This window comes from Plodia interpunctella, chromosome 3 (genome assembly GCF_027563975.2).
Source record: "Plodia interpunctella isolate USDA-ARS_2022_Savannah chromosome 3, ilPloInte3.2, whole genome shotgun sequence".
Taxonomy (NCBI): Eukaryota; Metazoa; Arthropoda; class Insecta; order Lepidoptera; family Pyralidae; genus Plodia; species Plodia interpunctella.
Window position 1 is genome coordinate 8,264,736 of NC_071296.1, and position 17,667 is coordinate 8,282,402.

General features: G+C 33.9%; 1 protein-coding gene across 5 annotated transcripts in view; it reads left to right on the top strand.

The window, feature by feature from the left end:
* The window catches only part of LOC128683783 (ras-related protein Rab-37-like), a 36,126-nt gene extending 18,600 nt beyond the window's left edge, over positions 1-17,526 (top strand). For 2 of the 5 annotated variants that reach the window (XM_053769729.1, XM_053769730.1), the window contains exons 2-6: positions 12,083-12,414; positions 12,994-13,104; positions 14,290-14,398; positions 15,327-15,437; positions 16,135-17,526. In XM_053769729.1, coding sequence (XP_053625704.1) covers positions 12,196-12,414; positions 12,994-13,104; positions 14,290-14,398; positions 15,327-15,437; positions 16,135-16,376 — 792 coding nt within the window. In that variant the 5' untranslated portion in view covers positions 12,083-12,195 and the 3' untranslated portion in view covers positions 16,377-17,526. The remainder of the gene's footprint in view (positions 1-12,082; positions 12,415-12,993; positions 13,105-14,289; positions 14,399-15,326; positions 15,438-16,134) is intronic. The other 3 variants (XM_053769731.1, XM_053769733.2, XM_053769732.2) reach the window with 3 other exon arrangements.
* Positions 17,527-17,667: the final 141 nt, after the last annotated feature.

The window sequence follows — 17,667 nt, forward strand, 5'->3', positions numbered from 1 at the left end:
TTACTAGCAAATGTTGTTACTATTCCATACTAAAAAAGATTAAGCTACTCGTATGTAAGTATCTACTTACAGGATTTGGTTAGAGGCACGGTTTGATTCTTGCATGATCATAAATGATCAAAGGAAAGCCACATGAGCTGTTCACGTAATCACACAGATGTTACCTATTGTTATTTAGATTAGTGTGTTAATTAATCCGCCAAATTTAGCTACAGTAACTTGATATTTGTTCGAATCCCTTCTAGTTTTTTTTTTAAATATTTGACACAACAATAATCGGCCAATTTTATGGGAGAATAAAAAAATATTTAGTTAGTGATATGTAGATATTTATTGGATATCATCAGTTTCATAGGCTACTACTATTAGAATTAATTAGTGCAGTGAAAAAAATGCGAAAAATGCGAATACTGAGAACATCGATTTTTCTGAAGCTTACAAAATAAGAATAGCTAAGAATTATTTTAGGTATATTTGACATAACTAAATTAGGTCTAAATTTTCTCATGTAATTAAACACATTCTCAACCCGCATGTAAATAAAGAAAGCTGAAGAAACATGAGACTCTGCTATTAAACAAACATCCGCTGTAATAGATCCCTAGTTGTTTGCTCAAAAGAATGGAAAACAAAAGGTAATAGGTATTTTCAAGTCGTTATTTGAGTTTCTTTTTGTTACCCACAAAAAAGCTCAGCATAGCGTGCTACAAAAACTAAGAAAGCTAAGCTTAATTAAAAGAAATTGCCTCTAAGAACGCTCTTTGCTAAAAATGGCTCATTAGGAGAAACATTTTCATTTAAATAAATTAATAAATCTATGAGCACAAAGTAGAAGTCTAGACAGAGTAACTTAACAAGCAACAGAATGTACTTGGTTTGTAAAAAATATGGTCCAGATACCATTCCAAAACCCCAAACTTGTGAATGATTATTCTTTAAAAGCGTAAGTAACCAATAATCGATTTTGAAGTTTCCACTTGGGGTGAAAAGCGTCATTTACACGTGGCGAATACTTAATCTCAGTTGCTCAAGTCAACTTTAACTTTAAATTTAACTTGCGTGCCGCCGCCGATTAGACAAAATGGCTTACTTTGCGTTGTTATGTGTAGTTTAAAGTTAACGTCAAAATTGCCTGGAGCAAGAGAGCCTTGTCAGTATTCAAATTTAATAGACAAAATAAACTGACGTGTTACCTTTAACTGATAACATTGATATTCTTGGTATTATTTAAATGTAACGCGTGATCAGATCGATGCTACCTCTGAGATGTGTCAAGCACAAACAAGTAATTCACTTTGATCGTGTGCACCCCGCCGGGTCTATTTGAACAGGCTTTTCGGGATCAACCCGGTAAACATTTCGATATACCCGTTAACATAATATTATCTGACGAAAATAATATAACCCTTCGAAGCGATCCAATGGTTAAAACGTCCGTCTGTGATTGAATCGACCCAAATTCGAATCCTACACGTACCACGTGAGTTTTTATTCCAAACCGTCTGATGCATATAGTTTTCTTACATATTTTTCCGGTGAAGCGTAAGTACAGACATAAAAATGAACTAAATAGTCTGATAGTGTCTGTACACTATCAGACTATTTAGTTCATATTTGTGTCGACTACTTGCCACTAGATGGCCATAGTCGTAAAAGTCATGACAAATGTCAAAGCTACTTGAATAAAATCTGACACCACCACGAATTACTTAGTAGGAAATGATTCTGTCTGCATAAGCGGCGGATTGGGCGGAACCCTACGCGACGCGATACTGGTATGAATGATCACAGGGTGTCACAATAACATGAGTTCACACAAATGTAAATATTATACTATACATTCAATGATATTAATGTTGACTTTACGCGTCACATCGTGCTGCTTTGTCGCGTTTGCCGCTCACCTAGGATGCCGGGCATGCAAAATGTTCCATAATCGAAGTAATTATATCTATTCACGCGGAATCAATAACGTTTTTTTTTAATGATATATCAGCTGCCAAATAAATTAAAGATGGACTTGTTAATCAGCGAAAAGGCCAAGTGACTCCCGCTAAGTGGTTTACAAATAAGGCTATTGTGTCGACATTTTGCTCTGCTGCCTTACATCATAAAATAGCGACTATACAGAAATAGTACCTAAGTATATAAAAGAATATTCTACATTTTCCATTAAAACAGTTGAAAACCGATATTCAAATGTAAAAATATTTGTGAGACCCAGAGTTATCAAATATTAGGTACTTAAAAAAATTATTTTCGATTTTATAAGGATCGAGGAAAAAGTAATTAATACAATCTCATCTAACGTGACCGGGGTCAATTATTTTATTTATATATATTACTCGCAAATGATGATATTACGCGATGTCTAACATATTTAAATATTTATACAACCAAGTAGGCAATATACTTATAATGTAAACGAGTTAAAATTAATTCATTAAAATATGGGTACAGCGAGCTCTCCGTTTATACTCGGGATATTTTGTACCCCTGTCTTTACCCGGCGACCCCACTCAACCCTCGTTGGGTAAAAATAGCCATAAAATCAGTGGGCCGAGGCAAATCGGGTGCGCGTGCTTATGTGTGTTAGTTATAGCTATGATATATAATAGTATAGACTACTAGCTATGACCCGCGGTCTCGCCCGCATGAATTTCTCTGCGCTAACGGTACATACACGATTTTCATACATTATAGTAATTAGGGGGTTAGTATTTGAATAAAAAGTAGCCTATGTTTGAACGGGTGTCTTTAACTACATGCATACCAAATATCATCAAAATCGGTCCATCGGTTTAGCCGAGAAAGCGGAACAGACAGACAGATAGACAGACAGACCGTATGGATTTCTTTTATCTTTTACACTCAAGAATTTTGTGATGAAAAGAAATTTAAAAAAAAAACTTGATATCTCTATCGTATTTTCATTTCATCATCGCCATAAAATCCAGCATTTTGCCTTTGTCTTTGTGAAATTGTCTTTTTTGAAACTGGAAAAGGTCAAGCAAAATCTTAAATTAAACAGTACTAAATAATAAAAAAATAAATAAATACAAGACTAGCTTTCACTTTTTATTTAATGATTAACATTATTACCATCTTTCAGTTATGTTTCACAATGAATTATGAAATTATAGCAACTGAAAATAATTACTCGAGAAACAACGCGCGTAATTATTTAAAAAACCTAGTAATATCTGTATGTAGCGTCATAATCTACTTTATAAACCGCCATTGAATATCTAACTTTTTGACCAAATCCTGGGGAATCGCGTACTTTCAGTACTAAAAGTACCCTATAAATGTTGTCAGCTATCTGAATACCAAATTTCATAAAAATTGGCTTGGCAATTTGAGTGAACTAACATTTCAGCAGCGGATTGCTTCCCGGTTCCTGGAATTGCGCGTGCTTTTAATGAGTTCGGGAAACAACTTCGCATTCTGATTCAGTGCAGAATAACTGGATTGTTTGAATTAGTTATAGCAAAATCTATAAGATGGTCTCATAATCGGTACATATTATTAGTATGTCTGTAACTAAATATTTAAAAAACCCGCGTTAAAATCCGTTGCTAAGTTTTAAAGATCTAATTACATAGGGACAGAGAGGCAAACAGAAAAAAAATTGTTTTATATCATGTAGTGATAGTGATAATCATCACTAGTGAACATTATCAGGGTAAAATTAAAAGAAGTTCTATTCAAAGCTTCAGAATATTCTTATTTTTTAATTAGCTTCGGCTTAATAAATCTCTCACCGAAGTCGGAATCGTGTTGGAATGAGAACCAACTCGTTTTGTTTTACGATTCTTACGGTTCGATCCTCTACTATACGACTACTGCCCTGATACTATTTTGTATCTATATGGTTTTAGCATCCTAAAGTATTAATTAATTGACGAAAAAGTAAGAAAGCGGACCCTGGGCTCCTACGCTCAATGGCTAAGGAAGGAACCGGACTGCAAGCAACCGGGAAGCAAGCTTACTAGCAGACTAACGCTTCAAACTTAACTATGATAGTCTTGGCTAAATTGATACGAACAATGTATGTCAATTCACATAATGAAACACGATAATAAAATGTCTTTCTAATTGATCAGTTTTATTTTATAGTTTTTTTATTCCTCATTATAAATGTAACGATTTTTGGCCCCATACTTATATTTTTTGTTTTTGAAACACGAAAAAAAGTATCTGATCTGATTTGATGGCAACTAGCCTATTAAATATAGCATTACTTATCTAAATAAAAAGCAAATGGAGGTTTTCAAATATCTTTGGTTTGTCAAACTTATCTTCTTTTAGAGTTCCTTGCCATAAAAGGAAACGGAACTCTTAATATCTTATCGATTCGTGTGGAAGAATTTATACAAAGTTCTTTACTGCAAGACCGGTGGCAATGCTCGGAAATAAATGCCAACTATCCATTGAACTAGTACATACATTATATCTTGATGCCAAGTATCCCTCAAGTCACTGGGGATTATTTAGTTCTCTAAGGCTCTAAATTTATTTATAAACCCCATTACCTGTTTAGTTTCCGTTTTAATGTATAATGACAAATAAATAACCCAAATTACATCAATACATATAATAAAATTGAAGAAAGGTCAAATTTGTTTAATATACTTAGTTGCTGATATAGATGACGAAAATATAGTTTTGGAAATTTTTGTCTGTCTGTCTGTCTGTATGTCTGTCTGAACGCGTATCACTCGAAATCTACTTGACCGATTTGCTTGAAATTTGGTATGTAGGTACCTTATATACCGGGTTAACATCTTAGATACATTTCATCCCGGTAAATGGTCAGGTTCCCGTAGGGTAATTGAAAAACTAATTATGAATAAAAAATGCCTTAAAATCCCGGGTAAACATCTTATAGACATTTCATCCCGGAAAATGAGGAGGGTCCTGTAGGAAAATTAGATACATTTCATCCCGGTAATGGTCAGGTTCCAGTAGGATAATTGAAAAACTAATTATGAATCAAAAATTCCTCGGAATCCCGGGTTAACATCTTATAGACATTTCATTCCGGAAAATGAGGGGGATCCTGTAGGAAAATTAAAATAACAATCCACGGAGCCGATTTACTTAAAATGTTTGTAGAAAGGTGTAAACAGAATATAAACAAATTGTTTTTATCTATTAAAGTCTGATATAGATATAATGGGCGCAATATGTATCAATATATCAGTATAAAACTCTTGACTGACTGACTGATTGACAGACAACGTACACCCGAAACTGATGGGCGGGAAGCTGAAATTTGACATGTAGGTGAGTGTAGGTGAGCACTAAGGGAGGATTTTTAGAAATTCTACTCCGAAGGGGGTGAAAGGGGTGAAAAACTGTAAATTTGAAATTTCTACACCGTTAAAGTTAGTGACTTGAAAGTTTTGATGTTGGTTGTTTACAACAAAGTAATGAATACGTGTTTCAGGTTTATCTAAAAACCCTCAACCCCTTTATAAGGGAAGTGAAAGATTTTATGGGACTTAATACAATTCAAGATAAAAAGCTGAAAATTGGCACACTTACTTATTGTAGTAAATAACAGTAATAGTAAATACAAAAAATGTTTAATTTACGTTTGTGGTTAATAAAAAACCGGGACGTAAAACGTCATGGAAAATGGGACGGCACGCGTTGCAGAAAGCGGGAGTGGGAGTAGAAGCGGGAAATGGGAAGGAGACACGTAGTGGGAAACAGGGCGGGACACATTGCAAAAAACATGATGGCAGGAAACGGTACGGGATATCTACTTTACATTACATAGGATTGGACAAGTTTACGGGACGAAACACGCAGCGGGAAACAGAAAATTGAACTAAAGATGAGAAAAAATGCGAATTTGAATCATATATGTTTACCAGTCTTACAGAGTACGCGATAAAAAAAATACTGAGATTGTGCTATGAAATTCACGCGGGCGAAGCTGTGGGCAAAAGCTAGTATATAATATGTATATATTTATGCGTTTTGGTTTTTTTTTGTTGTTTTGTGTGTCAATGATTTTTTAGAACAATGATTAGAATTCAAAGTTTTGTTCTAACCTAATCAACCAAATCATCAGCGATTTATCTTTCTTTCTATGAAAAAAAAAATCATATACGAAGCCAAAAATTCATTCATTCCAAAATAATGTTACGTTGTTTTGTAAATTCATTGGTCCAGACCTCGCTAGTGGAGTGCATTGAAACATTTCGTGTATAGTGTGTACAGTACAACCGCCTCTCCATCATTGATAATAAAATAATATTATATTCCAAAACAAACGATAAAAAAAATAATTCCACGGGAGAGTCTTGCAAGTCTAGTCGTTCGAATGATGCTATTGAAGCACGATACTATTTTTTTTTAAAGTAGTGATCCGTTTCGGCTTCGCTCAGGTAAATCAATACATATAATATACATAATAAAAAAGTAGCCTTTTGTTTCCTGAAGTTTTGGTCTCTGTGTCTGAGTTTATTCATTACAAACAAAAATACAAACATTTTCTCTTTGTAATATTAGAATGGATTACTTACAAGCCAACAAAAAAGCTTGGTAGAAGCTGTCCCGCATTGAATTTTCAGAAAAGTGGCCACCTCATTCGTGTACAACCTACCAATATCTATAGAAAGTCCCTTTGCAGTCGATATTGAAAGCCGATCAAGCTGAAACATTTCAGCACTGAATTTTATTTTGAAATTTTCGATGACTCTTTTATTTTTCTTTGCCACATTTGAAAGTTTTGGTCAATAAAGTACCTATTTGAAATACCTTTGTTTTTATACGTATCTAGAATTAACATAAAATACAAATTTAGAACTGTACAGGTATCTATGGTATTATTTTTGATACTTGCTCTGTGTCATCATCCAAAACTACGAAAATTTGGCTGATGTGTAACAAGCTACCTGTGTATCGTGTTTAATATTACCACTGACTCGCCGTAAAATAATATTTCGGTAGGATTACACATGACTGCGTAAAATAATTAATGAACATACGAAAAGTCTGTTCATTAATGAAGGTGGGGTTACTCAGGGTGTATCGATGAAACCTATGTAGGTAAGTATTTAATCATTTATACCGTGCACCACTACAAATCAGTAAAATCTTGGCTTTACAAAATTATACCATAATAAGAATAAGTGAGTAGGTACATAAATGTGTACTTACTATTTTTCCTCGTTCCTTTCAAAATGCCATATTCAACGTATTGCTAAAAAAATAAAGTTATTTCTTTAAAGATTTTTTTGGAGAAAAGAGAGATTTACATAAGTAATTTCATGATTATCTTCCGTAACAAAAATAGTTATAATTAAAATAACTATATAAAATCGATAAGTATTATATACTTATCGATTCAATTTTCCCATCCCTAGTAACTCAGTGTGACTAGTTAGTGCCTAGTAAACAGTTTATCTTCGCTAAGAGCCCATAATTCGGTTATCGACCAAACTGGACCGGTACACAGGGTGTCTGTCTGTCACGCTTTCTAGTTAATCCCTTATTAACCTCCAACGACAGAAGAAGGGGAGTTAGAAGTTGAACGTGTCTGTGTATTTGTAGGTCTGTCCATGGCATCGTAGCAGCCAAGCGGCTGAACGGATACTAATATTTTTTTTTTATTTCAAAGAAACTTTAATTGAAAATGTTCTTGCTATGTTTGAAAATTGTTTAGTTGCGCTTAACGCGGTTAACGCTTCGAACGTATCCAGGGACACGCAGAATATAAGAAAATAACGAAAACATCATTCTTTTTAAACAATTCTAAGCCGATGTAAGTACCAACTTTGTTGAAACCTTTCATACATATTTATATACACTCAATTCACGAAAGCTTATTACACAAACTCGAAGAGAGAATATCATATCACATCCTCTTTTCCACACTTTAACCTCGGAAACGAAATTCGCGCGTCAGTAATGCATTTCAGCGGGCATTTTGTGAACGAATAATTCAAATTCAATATTTGAGGACGATAAAAATAAAACGAATATTCCAGATCCTACATTCGAGATTTCATTTATCGTAGTATCAGTTTTGTATAATCTATAAGCTAGACTGGGGTTTTGTTCCCGTCAGAAAAATGGGATTAAGTGTCTATTTGTTACCGTTACGGCTTTTTCAACAGTAGAACCTAGTTTCGGTGTACCAAATTCCATGAAAATAAGCCTAGTAGATATTGGGTGACAAAGTATCGAAATTCAATACAATAATTAACCCTCGTAAATTTATAACATGAATAATGTTTTATTTGAGTAGCTATATGTAGATAGCTATAGTGTACCACAATCTGGGGGTTTAATTAAAATTTTGTTGTATTCAATCTGTATAATAATATGCCTAATACGAAGTATTTTGATTTGACCTTTTGTTGGAAAACCTTCGCTTTTTTCTTTACGGTGGCTTCATTTCCCAGGATTTACAGTATCTTTTGTGTCTCAGATTATTTTTCGCAAACGATTTTTTGAAATGTACAATGCTAAGTATTTCGAAACTCAGTTTAATATAAAGTATTTTTCCTTTGACAATGAAACCATTACAGGTTTATATTCCTGCTTCATATTTCATTTCGTTTCTTCTGCAAATAAAACCTAACTACGTTCACCTAAAGTTTAATTAACAATTGAGTAACCTAATTCTCAAATATTTTTAATTTTCCTATATTTTATCAAAAAATGTATAAAGAAAAATGTAGGGAAGGAAAATGTAATTGAGTACTCAGCTCGTTGGTCAAATGACATATATTCAACATCACGGGAAAGCGATAGATGAGACACAGGAACGAAAAAAGTGACGGGAAAAGAGGGAGACCTATACCCAGCAGTAGGTTGATATAGGCCAAAAATGAATCGTGTACACTAAAATAAATCAAAGAAAATTTTCCGTACATAAGTTACTCGTATACAAGTTACTTTTGGAGTGATATACAAATATCATTAACTAACTTACACTCTATATACTTATATCTCTCTATAATCTATACATTTCAGAGTGGCTACAAATGAAAATTTACGTAATAGAGGGGAGAAGCGGGGGATAGGAGGGGGTACTATTGTACAAAGTAAAGTATCTACGATACGCTCTCGAGATTTTAAACAGTTTAGCCTTCGAATATTGAGTTACTCTGAGTTGGAAGAAAAAATGTACCTCTCCAAGAAATATAATAATATCAGGGGTAAAAATGCAATTTTTCACGGTAACTGTCTTATTCCAAAACAATAATTGAAATTTGTTTCAATTTCCTTTATATCTATTTACAGAATTAGTACAAATTTTCGAAACATTTTAATTATTAAAATTATAAGCTTCTGTTTTCGTAAGTATTACGGTACTTGCACCTGCCAAAAACTTCAGCATGTTAAACCTAATGTAAATTTTAATACAAACGCAGAGCAAACTTCGAATCCCTTTGAAAACTCCCCAACACATTATTTAATAACATTACATTGTTATGAAAAGTAAACATAAACATCCCTAAAAATGACGTAAAGGTAATTAACAAAAGGGATCCGCCACAGGAAAATTTGCCGTTTTAAGGGTTTTGGGAGAGCCACTTGACTGCTCCGGGGTATTATTGAATACTCGTATCTCCTTTTGAAAAATGTTTTGTTATGTAATGGCGGGAAACACATATATTTCTGCAGCAGTCGTATACATTGTTGCGTTTGTTTTTTAAACAAATAGTCGTTTTTGGTGAAAAGGCATACAAAATTATTGCATAGTATAAAACAAAGTCGCTTCCCGCCGTCGCGCGTCTATCTGTCTCTATGTATGCAACTATGTATGTATGTCTCTATGTATGTATCTTTAAACTAGCAACGGATTTTAATGCGGGTTTTTTAGATAGAGTGATTCAAGAGGAAGGTTTATAGTATATGACATACGCATAATACTGCACCCAGACTAAACCGGGGCGGGTCGCTAGTTATCGAATGCTAGTATTTTATTTGTAAAAGCTACACTCATTGATGATGTCTGGTAAAAAATATGTCCCGTAATTTCGGTAAAAATGGACCGTGTACCTTTGTAGGAATGTAGCCTAACACCTCTTTCCAAGTCACTTCACAAAATTTCATTTAAATTAGACATGGTCTTCATGCTTGCAAGTTCGTCTATACTATTATTATAAATAGGTAAGCGTTTGTGAGTTTGTATGTTTGAGGCAGGATTATAAACAAACAAATAATTGAGTAACTAACCTGACTTTAATAAAACTGTCATTAACCGCTTTTATTTCTATAAAAAAATAAATATATTAGGACAAATCACACAGATTGAGCTAGCCCTAGCTAACTAAGTTCGAGACTTGTGTTATGGGATACTAACTCAACGATACTATATTTTATAACAAATACATATATAGATAAACATCCAAGAACCTATAGATAATGAAATATAGTAAGTAAGTATATTATAGAGAGAACCCAGATTTTGGTTTCCTTTTGCACTTCGAAACCCTAAAAATAATCATAAAACAGTTGGCAATGTCACTCCACATGTAACATTACGAGGAATTTCGCTTAACCAATATTTCGTCTATAATTTTCCTTATTTTCATTTCGATAGGGACGTAATTTGGAATTCCGTCAATTCCACTTAACATAGAACTTAATATTTTTTTAAATATTGGAATAGATTTAATATTTTCTGGGGACGAAGTTAAATTGAAACTCCATTAGGCCGCGTCTGCCACAGACCTCTCTAAAATGTCGAATAAATTTGCTCTTACATTTTTAAAGCAATTTGTTGCTAACTACGCAATTTCTAACTATCCCTTAGCTCTATTACATATTAATTTGGGTTAGGCCGAGATATAAGTTTATGTTTATTTGATACTAGCCGCCCGTCCCGGCTTCGCTCGGGTAAAACATAAATTATACACCTAAACCTACCTCAGGAATCACACTATCTATTGGTGAAAATCGCATGAAAATGTGTGATCTGTGTTTTTGAGTTTATCGTGAACAGACAGACAGACGAGGCAGAAGACTTTGTATTATAATATGTAAGGATAAGGATTATATATATTAGATAATGTACTTATTGATCAATTATAAATCAAATGAATAAAATCCAACATTTCCTTCATCATTTCCTTTTGATTTTTTGGATAATACACAGCAAAATTATTGTAAGATTCTTGGATGAAGGTACTAAATTTCTCCATTGCTAGGTAAGTACTTAAAGTTCCTAACTACTCAAGTTTACTTGTGTTTGCGTAGGTATATCTCCTACACTAAGTTTACCTTCAAAGTATAATTGAAATAGTTTGATTACGAGTTGAAACTTGGGATAACGACACTATAGCTTTTTATGTTTATCTCTCGAAGCCTTATTGATTTAAACGATATAGTAGTTGGGATTTGTTTTGCCCTGCGACACGGCTATTCTGGACAAGATATCGTGTATATGTAAAAGAATAACAAAGATCTTTAGCCTCGAAAATATAATGCAAATATGTATTTACAATTCACACCCATTGTTAGAGTATATAACTTTTAACATACATTCTTGTTACATATGTACATTTAACATGTGTTCTTTGCACAATAAAGATATTACAAACAAACATTATTACATTTACCGTTTACCTATTGCTACGTAAATCAATTTTGTTAGGTATCTACGTACTTTCCTACGTGTGTCTCGCCTAAACAGAATATCATATGAACTTAATTTATCTTTAAGCTGTTTCACCCTGATACTCTAAAGGTATTATACGATATGATATAAGTACCGTATTATACGATTTGATATAAGTACCGTTTAACCTCCTCGATCGCCCGAGGCAGGAATTTAAATTAACCCTTAATGGCTTGGAGCCTTAATTAGAGGTGAACCTTGTTACCTTTGCGAAACAAATACACAAGGAGTTTCCAAATCATTCCTTGTTGAGATTACAATGCCCACACATATAATTTTATAGTTGTTACAGTGTAGCTACACTAAAACCAAACAGAACATTTTACATGAATGGTGCGTCCTCTGCAAGTTCTACAACCAATATATAAGTTACATTACAAATTAAATTTTAATGATTTTGGTGCCATTTTTTTTTTCTGTCGAATTATCTAGATGTGATAAATAAGTATACGGATTATAAGTATTTAATTTGTATTTGTGTGACAAAAAAATATTCTAAAAATGAAAACGTTTTAAATAGATATAAATTTGAATTCGATTTCAAAATGTGGAATCCTAACGGCATGGAAAATAGGCAGTTGGAAAAGCGAGTAGTGGTTGGTAGAGTGCGGCCTACGTGGGCTCGGAACTTACCTGAAGCGAGGGAGGATGAAGACAAGAGTGACCAGGAAGCTGGTGTCATGCCTCACAGTGAGCCCCCGTCACCCACAGAACCCTGGGAACATCCTGTGAAGCAAGAAGATAAATACGATGTTTTTGGGAAGGTAAGTGTCTTTTACTGATAAGTAGTTTATTGATTTATGATAGATTATTTGGTTTCTATCTATTTATAAGATTAAAATCGAGACCGTATTTTTAGTCATGCCAATAATCGCGTGCGGTAGATAGGTACTATACGTAGCGCACGCCATCTAACATGGGAAGATTTTTTTTACAATGTTTCTACAAAAATCACTTTTTGAAAGCTATTGCCAGTGGACAGAAATATAAGTATTAGTAACAAATAATATTCAAATTATAAAAAAAACAGAAATAAAAGTAACAGCTGTGCAAATTATATAAAAATTAATTAATGATCATAAAGCTTAGTTATAATTTAGTGACATTTATTTTCGGCAAAGACCGCATTTTTGATCAGCTTTCAAACTTCTAAGCCAAGGTCCGATAATTTAAAAAATATAAATAATTAAAAGATGTTCCTGAATTCTATTTTAGTTTTAATGTATTAACAAAAATCTTACTTATTTAAATTTTTATATTATTTACCTCGAAAATTTACTAATAAATGATGTTTCTAATTTGTATATAAAAAATAGTTGCAAATAAATATATATGATTTCCAGGTGATGCTGCTAGGCGACAGCGGCGTCGGCAAGACCTGCATGCTCGTGCGTTTCCGTGATGGCACCTTCCTATCCGGAAACTACATATCCACCGTCGGCATCGACTTCCGGGTACAGCTCGCGTCGTTCGATTCAATTTTGAATATGGAAATCCGTTTCCCGATGGTTTTATTCAGTTTCTTTCTAATCGTATATTCGTCTGGTTAACGACATTTTTAACGTAGTTAAAACATTTAAATTTTAGATTAAATTTGGATGAAAAATAAGATAACCATCGACCTAAAAATAACATATCTCGTGCGGGCTACCCACGAGAGAAGAGGTATTTAAGTACTATTATTATGATCTGAAAATGTTGTGCAAACATTTAAATTGCCTAAAAATATTGGTTTCTGAATCAATTAAGTAAAATCTTTTGGCTTTGGCGGAGATGTTTCAGAGTCCATTAATGCGTTGGGTAGATTAAATTGATGTATATTATCCACTGATACGATATAGGTACTTACCTAAAAATGTACAATAAATATCTCTGCCTTACTAATGAGACTTATTGGACTAAGGACTAAGGACAATATTTTATGCAATTCGGTATAATTTCAAATATGCATTTGAAGTTATCATGCTAATAAGGCAATAAATGGCTGTATTGTTTGTGTTTTATTTTTAAAAGTTTAATGACTGGTAGGGTTCCAAGTTCAAACGAGCCAGTCACGTGTTCGACCAACTTGTCGAAACGGCATGCCATTGGTGTTTGAAGTTCGCGCGCTTTTTCTGTTCCCGCCCTCCGCCAGTGACAGCTGTGATTGAATCGCTCTTTTAGAATGAGTGATTTATTGCTGCAACCGCACCCAATTTTGTTTTGTTTTTTTTTTTGCACTTTGATTTATAGCAAGTTATGTTGGTCGGCAAGATAAATGCGCAAGAAAATGATTTTATTGAGTCTGCCATCGTCTCTGACTAACCAGAGCCTGACTAAAATGGATAGGGTCATCGAAATAATAATATAGGTAGTACTAACTGCTACTACTGGTCCTATTTTTCAACAAATTAGGTACCTACATTCACTATACCAAATATACATACTTTCTCAATGCCTACTACCTACTAATCATATTAGTACTAGGTACCTATATAACTACATTTTCTGTGATGTTTTCTTGTGTTTAAGACTTACGTACTCTGTAGTAGGTAGGTTGTGTGTTCCGTTCCATTGGTTTTCTTCAAATGAATACTACTTGAATTGATCCTTTGATAGTGATAAAAACTTTTGTAACAACTAGCGCCATCTATCCACAGAATAAGGTGGTAACTGTAGACGGCATCAAGGTGAAGCTCCAAATTTGGGACACAGCAGGGCAGGAGCGGTTTCGCAGCGTCACACACGCATACTACAGAGATGCACATGGTATAATATATTTTCAATTTGATGCTATCATAAATAAAAAATAAACCAATCGAAACCATCTCATAGCGCCATCTATACTCCTTGTGTACTAACTATAAGTGAAACATGACGTTGCTTGCATGTGCTGCGTTTGTTGTTGTCATCGTTACCATCTCCACACTGTCACCGAACTCCTCAGCACATCCGAGTCGAATGCGTGAATATTGCGTAGTTAGTAAGTTGTTTTCTGTGTCAAATAAAACCATTATTTGACACAAAGAAAAACCAGCAATGTATACCGAATCCGCCAAAATTTAACAAACTGTTTAGCGACAGTGTGGCTTAAGTAGGACTTTGAAATAGGAATGAGTGAACGACCCACTTCTCACTACTGACTGTGATACTGATAATATAGCATGGACTATGAAAGAACTACATGACATAAATTCCGTCTGTCAGTTAAATTAAAATTAAATCGCTTTTCTTTGTATTAGGTACCTACTCGTAATAGCCAGAATTGTATCCCTGTATGAATTGTGTTTTTGTATTGTAATCCCTCAAAGTTTGACGACCTATTCAGCGATATTGTAATGTATTCTCGGCAATTTTAATGATTAAGTATTTAAGAAAAATTAGAAAATACGTAGGTTGGAACCTACTTATTTTATATATTGGTACGTATAATAGTAGATTAAGTAGGTACCTACATAGATACCTGGTTATAGTTAACCACTGTCTTCAGTGGCGTATCTATGTAGGATGCAAACAGGCTATTGTTTCTGGGCCCTTTAACTTCTGGATTATTATAATAATGTAAATATCTGCAAAATTTAAATTTTGTCGTAAAAATGGGGAAAAGCTAATTAATTTTATTTCCCATCAAAGTCAAAGTGCCTACTTTTACTATGATATAGGTATTATATTAATGTAAAATATTAATAATTTACAGCTTTGCTGCTATTATACGATGTGACAAACAAGACTAGCTTCGACAATATACGCGCCTGGCTTGGGGAGATCCGGGAGTACGCCCAGGATGACGTCGTCATCATGCTTTTAGGTTAGTTTGCATGGGCAAATACCGGCTGCCTGCCTAGGCTCTCTTCGCGTGTTACAGTTGGAACTGTGGCGCCGTGAAGTCAGCGGTCTGCGTAAAAAATTTACCGTATAATTTTAAAGATTCGGCTGTTATTTATCCCCTTGGAAATGCTTTTGTTACCTACTAGAGCTAGACGAGGCAACGACAGACATATAGCTACTAGAGCTATATGTCTGTCGTTGCCTCGTCTAACATTCTAGGGTAAGTTCTAAGTACGGGCTACCAGCTACCTTTGGCTGTTCGCAGCATCGCAATGTTGGATGGATATTGATATCTATCAATATCCATCCAACACTGCGATCTATTCAACTTTAAGTTGTGAGATAAGTTTGAAAATCTTTTTAGATTTGTAGTCTACCTCGTTTGAACTTTCTGAAGTTTTAACAAGCTAAAGCTCATACACAACAAAATCACAACTCAACACTCTCTTTGCTGACTTTACAACGCAGTTAAAAATTTAGGATTTAACGTTAGATAGAATCGATATTATTGATAGAATCGTAGACGAAACCCATTTTTTTACAATTCAGATCTATTACATTATCAAGAGAACAGGAGGAGAGATACACAAGTAAAGTTTTTTATCAAACTCTTTTTGTAGGTAAGTGTATGCTTTCCTTTTTGTTTAGCCATTATTGACTTCCATTCCGTCTTCTAGGAAACAAATCCGATAGCGGCCTAGAGCGGGCGGTGAGGCGGGAGGAAGGACAGCGCTTGGCGAGAGAATATCAAGTCGCTTTTATGGAGACATCAGCCAAAACCGGACTAAATGTAGAAGCGGCCTTCGCTCATGTAGCACGCTCTCTAGTCGCGAAAGCGAACCCCATCGACTCAGCGCGTCTTGCCGTGCGCGCGCAGCCCACTCAGGAACAACGGTCTTCGTGTCCAACGTGCTCATAAAATTTGCGCGCGAAATTCAAACTTGAATGCGTAATATCAGAACGTGACATGAACGTGGACCAAATAAAAATAGATGTGTTGTTGTAAATTCAAAACAACGCCATCTATGTGAATTAAAGGTGGAAGCAGCAGAAAATGGAAGACAGGAAATGTACCTATTGTAAATACGTAGTATTTTATTTATGAACCTAATAATCATTTATCAGTCAGCCAGATATCCGCACAACAATAATTATTTATTGTGCTCAACCTAGAAGCCTAGTTACGCTACAATAGGATGGCTGTTTATTTTAGTAGCACATTACTAACTCTTATTATTTATATTTTATTCCATATTTTTATAAATTATTTTAAAGGATAGTCACAAAACCCGTAAGTAAACTAATGACCAGCTCAAATATCTTGAGAAGGGTGATATTTGTATTAACACTGCACTATTAATCAACAACAACTTTACATATCCATTTGTGTAAAGGCGTAAAATGCAATTTAAATTAATTCGATTCGATAAAGATGTACTGAATAGTATTTTACAAAAATAATGTTATTATATTTACCTTTGTCTTTAAGATAGTGTATCATTTAAATCTAGGTATTGTTATTGAAAAATAAATCTAAAATATGACATGATTCTAAACCCGAACTAGCCTCCATAATTTGCTACCCCTAATTTATTTTGCCCGGACTACGTCAATTTAAACTAGCGAATAATACGCCACTTGCTGAAATTGAATTCAGTCGAAAGAAAAGTGATTAAAAAGCATATCTTAGGAAGCAACAAAATAATTTTGCGATGTCAACAGAAAAGTATATATAATTAAACATATATGTGATTTGTCCCTAAACAATAATTTATTTGCTTTATCGTAATTGATTGATTTGAAAGTAGAATTATAAATACTTGATATAATAATGCAATGTAACAAAATAAATACACCAAACAATTCACCATTCCAATCAAATGTATTGCTATTTAATAAGATATTAAATAGGTATTGTTATAAAATTGTTTAATAAAATGTTTAAACTGCTATGGAAACAATAAAAATGTAAAAAAATGTCGCATCTGTGTGTATGTACATTATTATACTTCTCAATGTTGTAACACTTGATGTTGCTTGTGGAATAAATAAATTATACATTACAAGAACAAGTCTACTAAATTATTTTCATCTAATGTGAAAGTTTTTGTGTAATGTGTCACTATTTCGCGTAAAAACTATGTCGATAACGAGGATAAACGCAGATTTCTGTGTCAATTTGTAAACTCCCAGAAATATAAAATGTACCT